General features: G+C 37.7%; 6 protein-coding genes across 9 annotated transcripts; 3 read left to right on the top strand and 3 right to left on the bottom strand.

The window, feature by feature from the left end:
* Positions 1–1,154: 1,154 nt before the first annotated feature.
* LOC104755982 (B3 domain-containing protein At1g16640-like) lies at positions 1,155–2,248 on the bottom strand. Its single transcript, XM_010478474.3, has 2 exons — positions 1,988–2,248; positions 1,155–1,688 (listed from the first exon to the last, which is right to left on the bottom strand). The coding sequence occupies exons 1-2, from the start codon at positions 2,057–2,059 to the stop codon at positions 1,350–1,352; spliced, it is 411 nt and encodes a 136-aa protein (XP_010476776.1). The 5' UTR covers positions 2,060–2,248; the 3' UTR covers positions 1,155–1,349.
* A 1,854-nt stretch (positions 2,249–4,102) lies between these two features.
* LOC104755981 (uncharacterized) lies at positions 4,103–7,017 on the top strand. Its single transcript, XM_010478472.2, has one exon. It carries the CDS (start codon positions 4,307–4,309, stop codon positions 6,800–6,802), a length of 2,496 nt encoding a protein of 831 aa, XP_010476774.1. The 5' UTR covers positions 4,103–4,306; the 3' UTR covers positions 6,803–7,017.
* A 162-nt stretch (positions 7,018–7,179) lies between these two features.
* On the bottom strand, positions 7,180–11,075 carry LOC104759251 (protein PAT1 homolog). The gene is made up of 5 exons (XM_087493584.1): positions 10,551–11,075; positions 10,224–10,360; positions 10,047–10,103; positions 9,826–9,889; positions 7,180–9,511 (listed from the first exon to the last, which is right to left on the bottom strand). Exons 1-5 carry the CDS (start codon positions 10,630–10,632, stop codon positions 7,542–7,544), a joined length of 2,310 nt encoding a protein of 769 aa, XP_087349710.1. The 5' UTR covers positions 10,633–11,075; the 3' UTR covers positions 7,180–7,541.
* A 538-nt stretch (positions 11,076–11,613) lies between these two features.
* On the top strand, positions 11,614–14,896 carry LOC104755980 (serine/arginine-rich splicing factor SR45). The gene is made up of 13 exons (XM_087493583.1): positions 11,614–11,970; positions 12,153–12,221; positions 12,316–12,404; positions 12,619–12,665; positions 12,751–12,831; positions 12,928–13,093; positions 13,183–13,405; positions 13,478–13,543; positions 13,686–13,802; positions 14,002–14,068; positions 14,162–14,199; positions 14,586–14,672; positions 14,773–14,896. The coding sequence occupies exons 1-12, from the start codon at positions 11,765–11,767 to the stop codon at positions 14,668–14,670; spliced, it is 1,254 nt and encodes a 417-aa protein (XP_087349709.1). The 5' UTR covers positions 11,614–11,764; the 3' UTR covers positions 14,671–14,672; positions 14,773–14,896.
* Positions 14,897–16,264: 1,368 nt separating this feature from the next.
* Positions 16,265–17,723, bottom strand: LOC104755979 (DNA polymerase zeta processivity subunit-like). 4 transcript variants are annotated; one of them, XR_015585952.1, is made up of 7 exons: positions 17,556–17,700; positions 17,374–17,454; positions 17,189–17,301; positions 16,904–17,109; positions 16,750–16,817; positions 16,566–16,659; positions 16,265–16,470 (listed from the first exon to the last, which is right to left on the bottom strand). XR_015585952.1 is itself a non-coding variant. In XM_087494054.1 (7 exons), exons 1-6 carry the CDS (start codon positions 17,581–17,583, stop codon positions 16,606–16,608), a joined length of 534 nt encoding a protein of 177 aa, XP_087350180.1. In that variant the 5' UTR covers positions 17,584–17,723; the 3' UTR covers positions 16,265–16,470; positions 16,566–16,605. The 4 variants fall into 4 exon arrangements, 3 of the variants coding, with proteins under 3 accessions (XP_087350180.1, XP_087350178.1, XP_087350181.1); XM_087494054.1 differs by having other exon boundaries at positions 16,920–17,109; positions 17,556–17,723; XM_087494052.1 differs by having other exon boundaries at positions 16,566–16,817; positions 16,920–17,109; positions 17,556–17,723.
* A 70-nt stretch (positions 17,724–17,793) lies between these two features.
* On the top strand, positions 17,794–20,808 carry LOC104755977 (UDP-glycosyltransferase TURAN). The gene is made up of 16 exons (XM_010478469.2): positions 17,794–17,895; positions 18,029–18,125; positions 18,244–18,277; positions 18,356–18,411; positions 18,486–18,623; positions 18,719–18,867; positions 18,951–19,040; positions 19,128–19,194; positions 19,300–19,363; positions 19,452–19,557; positions 19,645–19,787; positions 19,874–20,046; positions 20,146–20,198; positions 20,271–20,346; positions 20,427–20,555; positions 20,641–20,808. Exons 2-16 carry the CDS (start codon positions 18,033–18,035, stop codon positions 20,662–20,664), a joined length of 1,395 nt encoding a protein of 464 aa, XP_010476771.1. The 5' UTR covers positions 17,794–17,895; positions 18,029–18,032; the 3' UTR covers positions 20,665–20,808.
* The last annotated feature ends 14 nt before the right edge of the window (positions 20,809–20,822 follow it).

Here is a 20,822-nt window from a genome sequence, read left to right as displayed (position 1 = left end):
TGTTCCATCTGGCTTTATCCGGGAAGGAATCTATACTTTGATGGCCCCAATTCCAACCTGTTTCAGTCCCAGGTACGGTTACTTAAATCTCTTGTTGCCATCAATCGCTAGCCAATGGTTTGATCAAGATTACGAACTCTATGATTGCCATGTGAGTAGTAATTCATCATTGTTGCTTTGGTGTCACGTATCTTTGAGAATCCTGGTAATAACAACCCTTTTGGTCCCGATCTGTGAACCCTTTTGCTTGTATTTCTATGGTTATTGGATCATGTTTCCAAGTCGTCCGAGTTATGGTTATGGCTTTGGTCGTTTCAAGGTCACTTCATACCATCCGGCATTTATACCAAAGATCCTCAAGCAGCAGAGCATCCCAAACCCTGCTCGAAACCCTGTTAAGCTTCTACCTCGTGTAGACCTTCTCAAACCGGTGAGAAGTTGCAGTCTTGACCCCTTCACTAACGCCAAAATGTCTCATGACTATGGCTATTTCTCATCCACTGATTTATTCATGGAAGAGTCTATCGACAGTCTTGACCTCACATGTACCAAGCTCCTTCAAGAACTTGGCTCAAAGCTCTCAAGAACTTACTGCCGATTAATCCTATCTTTACTGTATCTCATTTGTATTGTGGCATTGGGGAATGCCTTTCCATCTTGTCTTCTAAATTATGCTTGTATGAACCTTACCTCTATTGAGTAAATGAATGCAAGTTGTTTGACAAAAAAAAAAAAAAAGTGTTCCGCTATAGGCCTCGATAAAAAAAACCGGAAAAAAAATCAGAACCAAAACCGATTCAAGAAATAGACCCAAATCCGAACACGAAAGTTTGGATTTATCCTATTGAGTCCTATACTCCTCTATTCAAAAATCCGAGTCTGAACTCGAACCTCAAATTATCAAAAACAAAAATACATAGTAATAATTTAGGATGTGAATACTAGATACCACAACTTGAGCAGAGCACACACCGTCACAAAAACGCACCGTTTACAAGGATGGATGGATGGATGGTCAACAATGGTGGGAGACTCGACTCGGAAACCTCTGCACAATGGAGAGACTTCCCTAGAGAGTTTCTTTATAAAAACGAAGTCGTATCAAGAAGGTATACGTAGATGAAAAAGACAGAAGGGCAACAGCGAGCCGTGTCTTCCATAACTGAGAATATCTATATATATAGATTCTAAACACATAATGTAGAAGATAACAAAAGAGTATTCATGAGACTTAAAAGTTAAAACTAAACATCCGTTACATAAATCCATATATAAAAACTGACTACTATAACTTAAAAGCAATATTTGGTTTCCCCCTTCATGGATGGATGTAGACACAAACTTTTAGTTTACTTTTGTTTTTGTTCTTCTTCTTCTTCTTCATCATTTTCACCGGTTTCATAGTCATCAACATCTACAACGACTTGAGGGAAGGCTCTGAATTCGCTACACATGTCATGACCAAATATGACAACATAAAAGGTCCTATCGGAGTCATAGATGAAGTTCAAGTACTTGCCATCTTCGAGATTGTTATCTCTTACAAAATTCTCCCAACCAAGCGTTAGCAACACTTTCTCTCCTCTTTTCTTCATTCTAACCGTCCAACATCTCCCACTATAGTCTAGGAGGTCCACCGTAATTGGCAATGGATCTGGGAAGTATTCGTTAAATCCCAATGGAATCGCCTAAAATCAAACACAGAACAGAAAAACAAAACAACTCTTAGGAAGGAGACAAGACCAGCAAGGCAGAAACAAGAAGCTCTAGGCTGTTTGAGATCTGAGTATTATTGGTGTTTACACTACCAAAGAGATGTTTGGTTTCAGCAGCTAGAGCAAAAGTAATTCAGTTTAAATCTTGCAAGATTCAGTAAAGACAGTCTATAACATATTGAATCAACACAAAAGGCAAATGAAAGATTTATAACAAATACACACATCATTATTTTACAAAAGATCGAGAGAAGGAAGGAAGAGATTCTCACAAATGATTTAGATGACTTCTGCGAGATGAAAGCCTTCATAAACCGAACCTCCTCACTAATAAAGGCAGCCATGGAAGAAAAGAGTGAGAGACCAAATGTAGCTACGAGCAAAGTCCAGAGATGGAAGAGAAAGGAACAAAGAGAGATGTGTAGTTTATGGAAAGAGAAGACACTTTTAAAACCAACCCTTTTGTTTGTAATGCACAAACACAGAGAGACAGAGACAGAGACATTGAGCTTTAATGGTGTGACTAATCTCGACTATTCAATTTTCTCACCAACTACTGTATTAAATTTTTTATTTGTAAATAAAAAAGATAGGAAACTTGAATTTGTCGTTTTCTTGAAAAAAGGAATTGATGTCATACTATAAAAACAACAACTTGCAACACCTTTTTGACCAGTCTCAGTGTCTCACACTGCTTTGCTAATTTTACAAGGCCCATCACCGATGAACTCTTATTTAATATTATTATTGGGCCAAATGATACAACCCATTAGCCCAGTAACGAGCCTCGAGCTAGCAACTCAAAAACCCTAGAGTTCTCCGCTATATAAACCTCAGATCTTTAGATTGTACGATTCATAGTTCTCCTCGAAATAGTTTTAGCTCTAGAAATTTCAATATTAAAAAGTTTTTTTTTGGTAAAGCTCGATTCGGTTTTTTTTTTCTTTATCTTGAAAAGTTCTTTGTCGATCTGTAGAAGTATCGTTGGTCTTCTTAAAATTTAAAACTCGATTTTTTTTTTGTTTTTGTCTTTTGTTTTATTTTCAAAAGAAGAAGAGGGGGATGATAATGATGATGAAAGATGATTCCATAGAACAATCCAACTCTGACCATCATTGATGATCATTCCATCATGCACTACCATCTGAATCTTCTTCCCCTCTCCCCTTCACTCTTTTTCGTCTTTTAATGATTTTTTAAAAACTTTTATTTGCTAAGGAAGTGCTTTTTTTTGGATCCTGTTTCGGCATAAACATGTGATAAGATTCGTTCTAATTACTACTACAGAGTACAGACCATTGGTTCTGATTAATTATGTTTGTGATTTCTGTGAATAATCTTTCAGTAGTTTTGGATTACTTCTCGTTTACGCTCATAAGCCGGTAAATACATATATGATTCATAATCCTAAAGATCCAATAAGAAAATTTGATATGAATCATGAAAAAGAAAGGAACCCTTAAGCAATTATTTTACCTTCTGGACAAAAATTAATTCAAAAGATATGATCATAAAAAGAATTTAACATATCCTTAGAAATAAACTAAGGATTCAATAGCAAAATTTGACCTGAATTATTTTTAAAAAATGAAACGCTTTTAGACCCTAAAATTAATTAAAATAAGATTTATGAAATTTCAAAAGATTTACATAACAAAAACAAAACAGAATAAATTGAAATAAGATATCCTTGGAAATAAAAACTAATAATTGCATATATTTGTATGAAATTTCAGACTAATGTGGGATTTGAGATTTACTTACAGCTAGTTTAAATTTGGGATTGACGTCAGAGAAAATGTGAACTATATGGGCCTTAGCAGATAACTGAATTTGTTCCATTTTCAGTCCAAGGCCCAATATATACATAAGACTACAACCATCATAATGGCTACTTGAATGAACTAATTCATCACTTTTATAGGCCCAACGGCTGCTTTTCATATTTGATCCAATTTTTTATTAAAGGTTTCTTAACGGCTCTTTTCTTTTACGAGACCCACAAGGATCAGACGTGTCATCATCGTAGCGGTCAAAATATATCACGTGCTCCACCATTCCCGGCAACAATTGAGAAATTTTACTTTTAAATCAAACCCCCAATATTCTGAGAAATACCATTTTCTTCCAACTATTTCTACATTCTTCACAAAATCCACAAAAATTAGAACAAAAACTAAAAATATGTGCCCTTTTAACCTTATTCAATTAAAATTTTCCAAAGACTACTTAAGTTATGAACTATTAAGAAGCATGGGAGTTTAAAATTTACATTTAAAGTTTATGATAGAAAGACAATAGAGACATCTTTGAAAAAACTTGGGGATGCAATAGACAAATATAAAGACAAGAGGGGGTGAAACAAAAACAAAACAAAAAGTATCTCTGCAGTGACTGACATAAAATAAATAGACGAACTAGCCGTTACGATCTCTCTATCTCTTTAAAAAAAAATTCAAAAGTTTGGGATCTTAAAGCCATTCTCACAATCTTGCAAGATTCTTGATAATTTTTTTCTTTCCTTAAACGAGCGATAAAAAAAAGATCTGAGATTTGTTAACTAAATAATTCCCCAAGTGATTTTTCAAATTATGGCTTCTTCTTCTCCTGCGAAGAACAAGATCTCTGTTTCTGTTTCTTCCTCTTCACCTTCGGTGCCTTCCAGACCAAACCCTAAACCCAGAAACTCCGAAACCGGAGACCTGATGCGCCGGAGTTTTCGTGGCAACCCATTCTCGACAGATTCGTCCCGGAGAAACTCTCTTGGTAAAGAATGCAGCAGCAATCTTGTTGAGTTCGGAGATAAAGAGAACGACAAGGATCTAATCTCCTCCAATGTGGTGGTCAACAAAAGTCTCAAAGTTTCCAAGCATTTCATGTCACCGACGATTTCAGCCGTTTCTAAGATCAACCCATCGCCGAGGAAGAAGATCTTGTCTGAGAAAAACGAAGTGTCTCGATCCTTCGACAAAACCCATCATCAGATGAAGTCATCATCTTCTGTCTCGTTTTCTGATGTAATAAGTATCATTGGGGACGAGATTCGTATCGATGAAAAGGAGCAGCTTGATGTAAAGGAATCGTATGATGATATTACTGTTACTGATCTCGATGAGAATCTTGAGAACAAGAGCGATGATGGTTCAAGCTTCAAGATCAGCCCTGTTCCTCCTCCTTGTGTTCCATACACGTTCCCTGTGTTTGAGTCTTATGAAGTTGATCCAATGGTGGTGGCACCTTATGATCCGAAGAAGAATTACTTGTCACCGAGGCCTCAGTTTCTTCATTATAAACCGAATCCAAGAATTGAGCATCGTTTCGATGAGTTCAAGCAGCTAGAGGAGCTTTTCAGCTCTTCTTCTGAGACTGATTTGTCAGCAGAGGATAGCCAACAAGAAGATGAAGTTGATTCTCAAGAAGTTGTAGTAGAAGCAGTAGAGGAAGAGGCAGAGGAGATTCTAGATGTGGATGGTGAAGTAGTAGAAGAAGATGTGGTGTGTGAAAGCGTTGAAGAAGAAACTCACCAGGTTTCAAAACAGTCTCGTTTCAAGATGTCAAAGCTGCTTGGTTGGATTATGGTTCTTGGTGTGGCGTATGTGTTGTTGGTTTCTTCGGTGGCATTTACTCAACCAAGCCTCATTGAAGGTTCGCCTTTCTATCAGTTCCACATCCCACCAGAGATTGTAATGTCTGCAAGCGAGAGCTTTGAGCAGTTGGGTGAAAAGGTGAGGATGTGCGCAGAATCATCTCTTGTGTATATTGATAAGCTGATCTCAAGTCTACGAGAGGAAGAGGGACATGGTGGTCCTTTTCAGTTTCATAATTTGACAAATCTTCTGGAAGATGAAAGTTTGTCTGATTCTGTTTTCCAGACAACTGGTGGTGAAATCAGTGTTGATGGGTTCTTAGTGGGTAGCCAAGACTGGAGTTTAGAAATGGATATGAAAGAAGAGAATGTTGGTCATCAGGAACCTGAAGAAGAACCGGAGAACATTGGTGAAATCAGTCTTGAAGCTGTCTACGAAGAGGGTGGTAATGAAGTCGAGCAGGAGAGTGAGGTAAACTCAGAACTGGTTAATGAATTTGATGAGCAGGCTGAGATCAAGATAGCCACAGATATAGAGGTGAATGGAGGTGAAATATATTCAGAACCTCTTTCTGAAGAAGGAAATGGTAGGCAGGAAACTGATGTTGTTGAAGGGCAGAGAGATTATGAAGAAAATGACCAGAAGAACATAGAGGAAGGTCATGAATCTGAGACTGTATTTTCCCAAAACGATGAGAAGAACATGGAAGAATCTGAATCCAACGCACACCAGCAGCTTGATGATGTCGAGTCTGGTACAATCAGTGGTCATCAGCAAAAAGAAACAGAAGTAGGCAATGCTGAAACTGTATCAGAAGAAGAAGGTGTTGGGGAAGTTAGCCTCGGTGTTTCAGAAGAAGCTACAGATGTAGAACATGATGGTAATGAAGTAGAAGTAGAGAGTGGGTTTGGTGAGGCTGTTAATGATGCAGGTTCGGAGGGAATTGTGTTGAGTAATCAGAAGAAAATGGTTGTTGTGATTTCGACTGTGTTGGTTCTACTTGCAGCAGCAGCAGCAGCTGGTTTCTTATTAGCCAAGAAGAAGACAAAACCAGTGAAGATGCAACAACGTGAAGATTGTGAACCAACAACAGTCTCTGCAACTGAAGTTGAGCATGTGCCAGTAGAGAATCTGATCAAAGAAAGGCTTTCTTCACTTAATTTCAAGGAAGAAGAAGTTGGTGATGATAGAGAAAGAGAGGTATCGTCATTACCTTCTGAGATGAGCTTCAGTTTCAGTAAGAACAAATCATTACACAGCTGCAGCAACAACAGAGATGATCTTAAGGAATATCAAAGCGGAGGAGGAGGCAAGAAGAGTAATGATAGCGGCGAATCCATGGCTTCCTCGGCATCAGAATACTCCATAGGCACTGTTTCATACGGGAGTTTCACAACATACGAGAAGATACAAAAGAGAAGTGGTCACAAAGAGAAAGAGATGGTGACACCTGTGAGGCGTTCAAGCAGGATCAGGAACCATCAACATTCTGGACAATGAGTTAGAGTTAGCTTTTGACTTTATGAACTACTGATTTGTAGGAAGCTTTTCCATCTCACTGAAGCTCTTAAGTAGTGTGTTGCTTCCTTGGTAATCTTTGCTTTTAGTTTTGATTTTCTCCTTTGAAGTTTCTGGCTTTATTATTTGTCCGAGACATTGTACTCCATGATCAACCTTTTCCTCTAGTTATAATAATATTGTTCATCTTTTCTGAATTCTCTTCTCGTATATTGCTAAACGGTGGACACTTTAATACACCATAATAATAAAAAGCTTTGCAAGTATAGGTATAATTAACCTTAATGGCTTTGATGTTGTTTAGTGACCAGATTCAATCTAAGATTCTTTGTTTTGACGAAACATGAAGACAACACTCATAGCAAAACATTTATTATACCCTATATCGTTTAGGAACCAGTTGAATAACAAAAGAGAAACACTCAAAACACAAGTGAATTTTGATTCCGAGTAAAAAATCGAAACCTTTTGTGAGATAACATGCATACAAAGTAGTAACTGTCATCTTCATTGCCTATCTTATAGATAAAAACAAGCTTCAGATCTTCTCTGTACACTCCAACCCTAACTTCTCTTGCTTCGGTTACATCATCCATGTCGTCACACAAAAATAGAGAATCAAAGAAAGAAGAACCACTAGTGGAAGAAAAAGTAGGATACTATTTCTCAGTTGCTAACTATTTCTGCTCCATGTTGTACTTATAGTTTTTATCCACTATCATCAAGCTATAACTGATTCAATTTTCTGGCTACCAGGCTTCAAGAATTCCATAAGTATTCTCTTTTGCTCATCACTAATGTGCGGGAAACTTGCACGTAGAAGCTCGATAGGCATTTCCCTGACAATAGCTTGTGCAGCAGCGTCAGACATCTCTGTGGCAAAGTGTGGTAAGAATTGCGAATTCAGGTTCTGCATTATACTGTCGTACTTGCTTATGCAGTGTTTCATCAGTAAGTTAAAGAACTCATCAAAGGAAGCACGCCACAGATTCATGCCTGCGTTGTTGTAATTGTTAGCACTGAGGAGCTCGGAAGCTCTATCGAGTGCAGTTTTCAGTATAATAGTAGATTCGTCTCCAACAGGGCTACCCAAAGGACGAAGTGGTGGGTGCTCGGAAGAACAAGAAACTGCTGCTAGACAAGCGCTTACGGGTCCAAGATCCATGGTGTGAATGCATAACGCGACAACTTTTCCAAGTTTGATTGTTGTTTTTGTGGTTTCGGCATCTGATGATCTCACTCCAAACAAAGACCTTAAGTGTCTAAAAATAGCCATGCAGACGATTCGCATTAGATCATTGCCGGGGTAAAGAAGCTGGAGGTACCTTGTAAGTAGCTTCCGACCCTTTCGAAGGGAGGTGATCCTTAGAAAGACAAGATCCTGAGATGCAAGCCCACTGTTTTGCCCGTTTTTACCAAGTGGGTCAACAAGCTGCAGTGACACTGCAAGCCCATCCAACAGAGCTTGCCGCTTTTGCCTCAACTGGTTTCCACCATCCGGGAGTTGATTGAACTCTAAGAACCGGTCAATATCATCTACCTCGAGGAAGAGGTAGAGACCTTCCTCAATAATCACCCTGGCTGCAAGCATTGGTTCTTGTTCAAGGGGCTTGTCTGTATCTTTCTGGTCCAGATTACCAGATTTAGCTGAATTTGGAGGATCCATTTCAAGCAAAGGTCGAGGCCTGCGGATCGAAGAGAAAGGAACTCTACCAAGAGCATCAACCTGAAGATATGCATGGGGCTCATTGTTAGAACGTGCGCGAGATGGAAGGTCTCTTAAATGATTCGGACAGAAATGGTGCTTCAGTTTGGCGCCAGCAGATTTCTTAGCAAGACGCCCCTGGTGGTAATAATCATCTACATAAGGATCATTGCTATGTGTAGCTACAAGCTGCATTCTTAAGATGTTCTCTATTTCATCAGCTGTCATATATTTCGACCGGAAAGGAGGCCATGCATTATTTCTCCTCTGAAGCCCACCATCAAAACCCTGTTGAGGAAAGCGCATGTTCTGTCTGTTCCCCTGACCCGATCCTGGTCTTGCTTCCCTCTGATCACCAAACCCAAGCATTGCATCATAACTGCCCGAGGACGCTGATCGAGAAAGGTGGGAATTAAATGGTTGAGGGTGCATTCCTGGAAAATGCCTGTGAGGCTGCAGCGGATGTGGTAACCTACTCTGAGGAACCTGCATCTTAGGTATCTTCTGCTGTTGCGGCATCAACCCGTTTTGATGAGATAACTGCTGTTGTGGTAACATATTGTTCATGATCCCAGAACTGTCCCCAGGAAACATATTTTGGCGATTCATCCACTGAGTGGAGGGGCGATTGTTCACGAGAAGAGAAGGTCGCAGTTGAGGCATGTTTCCAGTGAGTTGCGGTGATTCATGATGCATGCCAACCAACTGAGGATGAGAACTTGGAAATGGCGATCCCATATGAGGGCCTACATGCTGATCTGGCACAAGAATCGGTTCGCTGGAAAATTGTTGTTGATGCTGGTATGGGGGCTGTTGATGCTGTGGTTCAGGATATGATGTTGCTCTATGCAGGTTTCTTTGCTCAACAAGATTTGGAGTAGGAAAAGGCCACCTTATGTCATCTTGGATGGCCTCAGAGTCTGAACTTTGCAGGTTATACCAATTTGGCAACTCCTCCCTATGGTTCCACCCATTACCAACATAATCTGGGGAAAAAGATGAATGATAAAAGGGTAAATTAACCGACTCAGTAAAATGTAAACAAAGAGCATAAATGATACCCAAAAAACACTAAAAATGAGTCAGGAGAATGGGCTAAGAACATATCGCACCATAAACCGTAAGCTATTTTACACAACTAAATAGATCATACACATACAATAATATGGTAAAATATAAATATTTTAAATTTCACCATAGAGAAACCCTGACACAAGGTCTACAGACAGTATGCGATAATCAAATTTCCATTCTAATGTAAAGAGTTTTGAGATAAAAATCAGTGCGCATAAGAACTCACTCTGTCTTGAACCGTTACCAGCTACGGGTACCGTGCTCCTATATTTTTCAGGAGTCCTATTCAACTGTAACAAGAAAGAATAGAAAATCTTCAGACTATAAGCTAAAAAATGAAACTTTCTCCAGTTTGAAGCATAAATTAACCATTCCTGGATCGAGCAAAAGGAAAGAAAAAGCTACGACACAAGAGTAAGACCATTCACTAGGAATATGTTAGCTGACCTTTGAAAATGTACTAGCAAGATCATCAGCGTCAAAAAGAGTTCTAGAAACTTCAGCCTGCATATATTGAGGAAAATCTTATGAGACACCAGAGCAAATGAATCCAAGATATAAAAAACACCACAAAACTCTCAACAAGGAAGACATGGAAAAGATAGAGATAGTGTTAGAACAAACCTCTTCCTTATCAAAGGCAAAATCATCTTCTAATCCAGGCAAGGGTAAATCCTCTTCTTCGTCTTCCAATCCACCCAGCTCAACCTCCTCAACAACATGGTTACCAAAAAAAGCATACTGAGATGCATCAAAGACACCTGCACCAAAGAAACCATCAATCACCGTTTCTAACAAGCATTAATGAATTCAGTAGGATCAACATATCATCTTATTTTCCAAATTCATGAGAAGAGCAATATTAGAAACTACTTGTAAACCATTGAAGAGCAAACAAAAGCAGACTTAACTCAAAAGAGCATTAGTAAACTTGAGAAAACAGAATAAAACCTGTAGAATTATCTCCAATCTGCTTAAGATCCATGGATTGGGAAGCTTGTTCGATACTACTCCCACAGCCAAGACCGTTCATAATCTAATATAGCTTTACCCACATCAATCCAAAATCTTCAGTTAGTCTTTTATAAACCCCTACTAGCGTTCTTTAACAAGTCGTGATCGACAAATAAAACCAGAAATATCCCCAAACGAATTTCAAAAATTACGATTCTTAAATCGTTAATGTAGCAGAACTGGGAAGATCGGTTCACGATCGAACTTTTTGTGATTTGAGGCAAGATTGGGTGGGTTCCTGGAGTTTGTTAGGCTCCAGGGACGAGAAGAAAACGAAGAAGAAGAGCCCTAGATGATTTGAGAAGATAGCGAGATTGGAGAATTTTATTTGTGATTGAGGAAGAGGAGGAGGAGGCAATGATAAATTGAAAAAACAAGATTTTATTTTATTTATTTTGAGAGAAAAAGAGGAGGTGGTGTGGGGTTGGGCGGTTGCCAGCTTTTTTTATATGTTAAAAAGGAGATCAACTTGAAAACGATATTTACATATCATCATCTTCCTTTTTTTTTTTTTTATTCATTAAAAATTAATATTAAAACTATAATTAAACCGACCATAATCTTTTTTATTAGGAACTACGAAGTGTGGTATCTAATTGTTGACAAAAAAAAAAAAAAAAAAAATTGGTATCTAATTAATTTCAATTGTATTTGTATGTAAGCCATTTAGTTAGTTGGTGGTGTGTACTGTGTATAAAGAGATTAGCACCATAATCAATTAGAACATTCTCAAACAAAGTAGTTAAGTTTTAATTATGAGTTACTAGTTTTTTTTTTATATTTTGAATTTACATAATAATTAAAAAAATTGAACTAAAGCGTGAACTTTTCATATGTAAAAACCACTACAAATAATTTCATGGCAGTAATTTTTATAGGGTTTTTTAAAAAAAAAAACTTGGAATTTTATGGTTTACATTTTTTTAACAAATGCTCAAAAACATCTAAAATTCCTTTATTCAACATTAAGCAAATAAAAACCTGCCACGTATCATCTCGTGGATTATTATTTTGTTAAGGACCACAAAATAAAAAATAAAAATAAAAAAATTTGACAGTCTCTCCTTCTTCTCTCGTCTAATCTTTTTTTTTTTTATCCTCGCTAGGGTTTTGAAGCAAGGTTTCGCTTGTAGCGTCGTCGATATCGCCCCATGGCGAAACCAAGTCGTGGCCGTCGTTCCCCTTCCTTGTCTGGCTCTTCTTCTCGTTCCAGCTCCAGATCCCGTTCCCGCTCTGGTTCGAGTCCCTCTAGGTCTCTTTCGCGCTCCCGCTCCCGTTCTAGATCGCTCTCTTCATCTTCATCTCCTTCCCGGAGCGTCAGTTCTGGGAGTCGCAGTCCTCCACGCCGTGGAAAAAGGTTAGGGTTTCTTCCTTACTTTTTCCAATTTCCAATTTGATTCCTGTAATTAGGCTTTCATCCTTGTTGGGGGGAAGAAGAAGTTTGTAAGAACGGAGGCTTTTGCATTTAACCTAATTTTCTGGGTTAAATATTATCTAATCGTGACCTTGATGTTCTGATAAACCTTTTCTTTCTTGCAGTCCTGCTGGACCTGCTAGGCGAGGTCGCTCTCCTCCTCCACAATCTAAAGGAGCCTCTTCACCTTCTAAGTAATCTCGAAACTCCTGTCTCGTGCACATATTCATGCTTTCTTCAGATGCTCAGTTTAACTGACTTTAAATTACAATCTAATTCTGGTTTCAGGAAAGCTGCTCCAACTCAAGAATCTCTTGTTCTCCATATTGGTTCTCTTAGTAGGAATGTGAACGAAGGCCATCTGAAAGAAATTTTTGGTATGTTTATTGGTCTTTTGTGTTTCCTCTGCTTGTTCTGATTTTATTACACCATAACCGAGTAGACCAGTGCTTTAGGCCTCAACTTTGATCAGTAGTATATAGTTCATTACCCATTGATTACTTTATTTGGGATGACTAGTTTTGCTTGGGGAAGATGTTAAGTCTTAACTCTTTACGTTATTAATGGCTTGTTTTTTTTTTGAATTTTCAGGCAACTTTGGTGAAGTTATACATGTGGAACTTGCGATAGATCGAGCTGTAAGTTGCTATTTCTTTACTCTCTTTTGTTTACTGGTATCACTTGTTATGAAAGTTGCTCATAATTCTTTTCCATTTTGAATAGGTTAATCTTCCAAGAGGACATGCCTATGTTGAGTTCAAGGCAAGAGCTGATGCTGAGAAAGCGCAGCTGTTCATGGATGGTGTACGTCTCTTTCCAGATACGAACTGCTATATGTCTGTACTTAACATATTTGCTGAGAAGATTTATGCAAACTTTTTTTTTATTTACTTAATGCAGGGCCAAATTGATGGAAATGTTGTTAAAGCAAGTTTCACTCTACCACCTCGTCGGAAAGTATCTCCACCCCCTAAACCTGTCTCAAGTGCACCAAAGAGAGATGCATCAAAATCTGATAATGCCAGTGCTGAAATTGAGAAAGATGGTCCCAGGCGCCCAAGAGATAGTAAGTCTACGTTTTATATATTCGTTATTTGTTATTGTTGTAGTCAATGATTTGTATTGTGTCAATGATTATGATTTATATGTGCTTAGCATCTCCGCAACGGAAAACAGTACTTTCTCCAAGGAGGAGATCACCTCCACTGAGGAGAGGCGCATCACCTAGGCGATTGCCTGATTCTCCCCCTCGCCGGAGGCCTGGATCTCCTATCCGCCGTCGTGGTGGTGATACACCACCTAGACGCAGGCCAGCATCGCCATCTAGAGGCCGTTCTCCATCTTCTCCCCCTCCAAGACGATATAGATCTCCTCCAAGGTTAGCTGTGGCACCATATGATATTTGTAATGTTTCTAGAATCCAGAGCTCACCTTTTTTATCTGTCAACAGGGGTTCCCCTAGAAGGATTCGTGGCAGTCCTGTTCGAAGACGGTCTCCTCTTCCTCTAAGGAGAAGGTAATTCTATGTGGTACCCTAATTACGGCTGTAGTAATTGGTTGATAGGAATTACAGCTTTAGAGATTATAGTACTCAGTAAATTAGATCTTGAGAAATGTGCAGTTTTATATAGATATAATTTGTATTGGGCGTGTTTCAGGTCACCTGCAAGGAGAGTACGCAGTCCTACTCTCAGAAGATCCCCAATCCGCAGGCGTAGCCGATCCCCAATTCGTAGACCTGGTCGCTCTCGTTCAAGGTCCATCTCACCCCGCAGGTATGTTTGAACTCATTTAAATTTTTACCAAGCTATCTTCGGTGTCTCCTGAATTGTATTTTGTTTCAGAGGAATAGCTAAGATAGTATAATGATATAAGATTCATAACATGTTTTTGAGCTTGCACAATTGATGAGTATACCCCAATATCCTATTGTCCAGTCCTTAGTGGTGTAATTATGTCTTTGATTGTAAGCAGGGGACGAGGTCCAGCTGGGAGACGAGGGAGGTCATCTTCTTACTCCAGTTCACCAAGTCCCAGAAGGGTAAGGGGCTGTTGCAGATCCCTCTTTAGCTATAAAATTGTTGGTGCCTTGTGTTTTAATTCTCTATTCTGTGTGCATTATAAAAACTTGCAGATTCCTAGGAAGGTTTCAAGAAGCCGCAGCCCTAGAAGGTAAACACTTTCTTTATCTTAAGACTAGTCCTCTCCTCTTCTTAAACTGGGAACACCTTAGTCTGTGGCATGCACTAGTAAAAGAGCTCCACTGTTAAGTTATGTGTAGTGAGACTAGGTTACTCTAGTTCGTGATAAAAAAAGACACCATAAACATCTGAAATCTACACTATATTGAAATCTTGAGTTCGTACGTTGATAGCTCCGGGCAATTAGATACTGAAGCTTAAGATATGGTAGCAAATAACACTTTTGCTTATGTAGGATCTGATTAGCTAATGAGACTGTGATCTTACAAAGACAGATAGAATTTGGTTCAAAGATTCCGTAAATGATTTTGTCTAATCATCAAAGAAAATGTTGTTGTTGTTGTTGGGTATGCTTAGGCCACTGAGAGGAAAAAGAAGCAGCAGTAACAGCAGCAGCAGCAGTTCACCGCCGCCACCTCCACCTCCACCTCGCAAAACTTAAAGGTAGCAAAAGTGTTATAAAAAAAAAAGCTTTGAGTCTTCTTGTAGCTCTCTTCGACAACCTTATCTCTATCGTCTGTCTGTCCCTCTTTTCTTATAACAGATACAATGTTTAGCAGAGACCAAATGAGCGTTGTGGCTTTTGTAGTGTTGGATGTTTTAATCTTCTTTTATGTATGGATCTCCCATTAGATCTTGCAATGATATTTTGAGTTGTTCATTTAAAAGTATTAAAGTAATATATTCAGTCTTCTCGAAGAATAGCTCCTTCACTAAAGATTATATATGACAGTCATAGAATATATCAAATACACAACAAATTAGATTTTTAAATTTAACGGAAGAAATTAGTAGCATCAACTATAAAGGTTCCTCCTACCACCAACAAAATAGGACCTTCTCTATCTTCGACTTTCCACATTTTTGTCTTAATCACAACCACGATGATCAAAATTTACTACTGAATAAACGACAAAGACGATAATCCTAATTTGAGCTGCATAACATTGTATATTTTTAGATGTATGGAGCACTCTGCAAGATGTTCTATACAGAGACTAAGCATATATTTAATTAACAGAAATATCACACGGTTGTTGACAAATATATATATATATATGTATACGGTTTATATAATACGAGAAATGGGGTTCATTACTTTGAGTATCAAGGTAAATGGGGAACCACATGGGGAGGTGACAATGGCTTTGGGAAAATTGCGAGAAAAGTTGGTCATAAAGGAAATCATTCTTTGATAATGACATACATGTATCCAGAGGTATATATTCATTATAACTAATATAATGTAATTACTATTTTGTTGAAAATTCTATTAATGGTTTAATACTACGCAGCTTCTTGATCAAGTATTTGACGTGCAAGGGTGAGAAATCTGCTGGTTATTTACTAAGGAATTGTCTTCCATGTGGTGCAGCACGTTGCAACAAATATTAATTTATAAAACGAATGAAAATCTTCTATTTCGCACTTTATTTTATGTATTTTTGTTTTGTTTTGTTTTACCTCAAGACACTGAATAACCTTACTTTCTAATGGACACAAAATAACATGAATTGTTAAATTGACACGTGTCGCGATCATAAAAGTTACTAAATTGAGAACCAAATTTTATATAATAAAATAATATTGAATACGCTATAAAATCATTTACTGATTGAACAATTTAAGAAAATTACATTAATTTCTTATTTTTATTATCTTATTTTTCTTACATTATGTTAATCACTAATTTTAACACATTAAATATTTTCATACTTTAAACACTTTTCTGTATAAATTTCTTTTTACTATATGATTATAATAAATAATAATTGCAATTAAATTGCAAATATTTTCCTTATTAATTGCACATATTTTTTTATTGAAATTAGTAATTTAATATATAACTTTTCTATTAGAATTAGTGATATAATAGATTATTTTTAGTTTTATATACTTTCAAAAATATTAATTGTAATCCTTTTATTTATAGGATTTTTTTATTTTTCTATAATTATTAAATAAATTTTCTTTTCACATATGTCAAAATATTATCGATATACTTCACACATGTCGCGATTATATGAATTAATAACTTTGAAAACTAAGATTTATATAATAAAATGATATGAATTATTACATACAGTGTACTTAAATATCTTTAGAATGAAGTCTTCATCTTCATCGTTAATTAATGCCAAATATGCATTTGACTTCACAATCTCAAACATGTTTCAATGCATATTTGGAATTAGTTAACAATGGCCCTTATTCAACCATGGCCCTCCTTCACCTTCACACCCTGCAAAAACAAATGGGAGTAAATAATACAAAACTATATAATGCATCTTTGCTTCAGAAATTGGGTCCAACTGCGCCCCCAAGCTCATGTGTTACCTGACTTATGGCTCATCAGTGGAGCGCATTTCCTGAGACATCATGGGGCATGACAAGGTTGTGGTTCAGAGAAATTTGGGTGTTCCAAGTAAAGCTGCAAACAGAGTGGCTCGCTGTTCAAAGACTTGACAGGCGTTATAACTGGTGGCTTCTGCCACTGCTTTGTATCTGTTGGAATCCATACCTCTCCTTCTTTGCTTGAACCCACTTCAGGAAGTGACCTCAGATAAGCCGTTACATCCCATCTACAATCTGTTTTCGAGTGGGAAACATTGCTATAAGAACAGAAACTGTGGCAAATAGAAAGTAAAAAGAAGGGTGGAGCTAGAAATGTATACATAAACATATATATACTTTGAGGAAGAGGCTTGACAAGGGATTTTGAGACGGAAAGCTTGATTAAGAAGGACCTAAGCGCAAACTCCAATTGACTCTCTTCTACTAAACCAGCACAAGACGTGTTAATTGTGAGCTTGAAGATAAATCTCTCCACAGGAACATTATCCTCACTGAAAAATATAACTGCTACTCTCTCAACAAGACCCTGTTTCAGTGAGCAAACAACAAACACTGTTCATGTGATATTCTATTATGATAATACTGTAATTGATATGACTTAAAACCTTTTCAATAAAAGGAAGTAGCCCAGAAGCAGCAGAGTGGATATAGTCGCGTAGCTCAGGATGTCTTGCTCTTTGTACCACCACATTCATATATCTCCGCCTCTCAAATGCCGCTTCACAACACACAAGATGATCAATGGATGCAAAAATCAAAATGAAAACACAATCCATTGCTCTTTACTCACCAGATGGGTAAAAACCTTTGAGTGATACAATCATTGTGATGGCTACTTCCAAAAATTCCACCACAGTACGAGCAACTTCTCCTGAATGACCCAAAAATCAAATCACAAATTTTTTGAGAAGCCAAACTCGTAGGAGTATTAATGTTTTTATGAGATTAAAAATCGAAAATGAGTGAAGTTACCAGACTGATTATCATCCTTACGATTCATTAGCGTCACACAATCTCAGAGACCTCCTCTGTGATTTAAGTAACGAATCGTAACTTCGCCGTCGATGGCGACTTCGCCGTGAATATGAAGTACTTCTTCTTCTTTCGCCGTCAGATAATCAAAACATGTGACAGACACGTGACTCTTTAGTTCCTTGAAAGAATTATAATACATGGGCTTGTAACTCATGGCCCAACTTAATTCCTTTTTAGGCCCAATGTTTTGTGTTTTTTTTCATTAATGTAACTCTTTCTCCTCCGCCTCATCGGAAAATTTTGCCCGGAGCAATATCGACGGGATCTGGGAGAACCGGTAAGATTTGATTTAACGATTGCTTGATCTTGTTTTCTGAGAATTTGGATCAGTGGAGTCTGACTAAAATCACATGATTATGAGCTCGAGCTCGACATAGTACTAATGGTTAACTCTGTGATGATATTTTAAGGACGATGGGGAAAAGAGGAAGGGCTTGTGTAGTGGTACTTGGAGATCTTGGTCGAAGTCCTCGGATGCAATATCACGCTCTTTCTCTTGCTCGTCAGGTTCATTCTCATTTTTATTTTAACGTTGCATTTGGTCAAGTTCTTCTAATCATCTCAGTTGATTCGATCTTGAGTTTATGTATCCATCCATACACTGATTGTCACATAATAACTGCAGGCATCATTTCAAGTAGACATTGTTTCATATGGAGGTAAGGATTCCTAACTCAAGTTTAGTGTTCTTGTAAATCAGAATGCATTATTTAAATGATTTTAACATTCATGAATAGGTTCTATACCCCATGAAGCTGTTCTAAATCACCCATCAATACACATCCATACAATGGTATTGCTACGATCAAATCCTCTATATAAGATTCATGATCATCTGTTTCTTGTTTTTTTGGGGGATTAAAACAGGCGCAGCCTCGATTTCTTCAGCTCTTTCCGAAGATACTTTATCCTGTTACTCTCTTGCTCAAGGCATTTATTCAGTTTACAATGCTTCTCTGGTTTCTTTTCGTAAAAGTACCAGCGCCTGACATTTTCTTGGTCCAGGTAAATGTCTATTTATCGTTTTTACTTTGAAAATTTCCAGTAAATTCTATTTTCTTGCAGAATTTGTAGAAGTTACACGTAGTTTTTTTCTGCAGAATCCTCCTTCTGTTCCAACCCTAATTGCTGTCAAGTGGGCGAGCTCATGGAGACGTGCAGCTTTTGTTGTGGATTGGCATAATTTTGGATATACGTTGTTGGCATTGTCTTTAGGAAGAAACAATTTGCTTGTATCCTTATACCGCTGGTATGTATTTCAACCAGTTGCTTAAACTATCTCTGGAACTTCTTTATCTCTAAGGGTGAAATAATGAGATTAGGATGATTTAGGTTTGAGAATCATTATGGAAAGATGGCAACAGGTTCGCTATGTGTGACAAAAGCAATGCAACATGAACTGGATCAGAATTGGGGAGTGAGGTGAGATGAAATTGCTCATAGATTGTAACCTGTAACATGTCTGAAGTAAAGAAAGTTATTTGAGTATGTAATAATGTTCTGAAACAGTGCCAAGGTTTTATATGATCAGCCTCCTGAGTTTTTCCGCCCCGCTTTGCTTGAAGAAAGGCACGAGGTTAGCTGGTTGTTTCTTCCTTTCTATATTGTTTATATCAGTCACTTTCACTCTGGGTAGAGAGTACTGTATCGAGGGTAATGTAAATTTTTGTTACTTCTTTAGTTGTTTTGCCGAGTGAAGAAAGATCTTTGCCATCCAATTGGCGTGTATGATTTCATCAGTGCAGGTATCCCCTTTAATTTAAAAGTTCATGTTTTGATTCCTTTTCAGCTTCTCCATTCGTTCTGATGCCGAATCTTGTAATTCAAATTTAGAGTTGGAGAATCAAAAGCTTAATGAAACCCTTTTTACTACCAAAAACAATACGGACATCTCGCTGAAGCAAAACAGACCAGCTCTTGTTGTGAGCAGTACAAGCTGGTGAGGACACCTCATCATTGTTTGTTCACTTTCACTCTTTTGGCACCAGCCTTCCGTGATATTGAATACTAGACATGAAATTTTCAGGACCCCTGATGAAAATTTTGGTATCCTATTGGAAGCTGCAGTGATGTATGATCGGCGTGTTGCTGCAAGATCAAAAGGAAGTGATACAGCTGAAATTTCAGAAGAGCAACACTTTTATCCCAATTTGTTGTTCATCATTACAGGTAAAGATGGTTTCGTTTTTGTTTAGAACACAATAAAATTTTGCTGTTTTGTCTTTGATCATGAGTTATCTATACTGTCCATGAAGGTAAAGGACCTGAAAAGGAGATGTACGAGGAGAAAATCAAACGATTAAACCTCAAACATGTGGCATTCCGTACAATGTGGCTTGCAGCTGAAGATTACCCATTGCTTTTAGGTTCTGCAGATCTTGGTGTTTGCCTACACACTTCGTCATCAGGTTTAGACCTTCCCATGAAGGTAAGTCCATTATAGTTAGAGCCCATATGTGCTAATAAGGTAAAGACTTATATTTATTTTTCCATTGTGTCAACTTGTTACGGGTGTTTGGCGTTTTAGGTTGTTGATATGTTTGGATGTGGCCTCCCAGTTTGCTCGGTTTCCTACTCATGGTAAATAATCAGTGACTTTCAATACTTTCAAGAACAAAGACTATAATACTTAAACCTTAAACTTTTGTGAAGCATTCAAGAACTCGTCAAGGATGGGAAGAACGGACTCTTGTTTTCATCTTCATCGGAATTAGCAGATCAATTATTGGTTAGTAACTTTTCTTTTTTAAAGACACTTTTCACCTAATCTACTCTAGTAATGGTCTAGTGTCCTTTTTTTCTGAACAGATTCTCTTCAAGGGTTTTCCTGGGAACTGTGATGCACTAATGTCGCTTAAAGCGGGTGCAATGGAGACTGGTTCTTCAGGTCGATGGGCTACAGAGTGGGAAGATTGTGCTAAACCTTTGATTACTCAGGTAAAATCCTTCAGCTTTGTCTCTATATCTGACACATAGTTTTGTTGGGCCATTTCTCATTATATGTCTCGTTTGATCCATGCAGGTCGTATCTCAAATAGCGGATTGATGAAAGAGAAGACTCAAATTGGTGGGCTTAAAAAAATCTGGCAACTTATTTTGTAGATTCAAACTTTTGTACACAATCATATATATCACAAGATTGTCTCAAAAATATTGACAAAAGTCTGATTTCAAAAAGGTTTTGGCATGAGTTTGTATGAATGA

The sequence above is a fragment of the Camelina sativa genome, chromosome 17, assembly GCF_030686135.1.
Source record: "Camelina sativa cultivar CO46 ecotype springtype chromosome 17, ASM3068613v1".
NCBI lineage: Eukaryota > Viridiplantae > Streptophyta > Magnoliopsida > Brassicales > Brassicaceae > Camelina > Camelina sativa.
The sequence above is the reverse complement of the archived record's forward strand: the minus strand, read 5'-3'. Positions and strand labels throughout refer to the sequence as shown.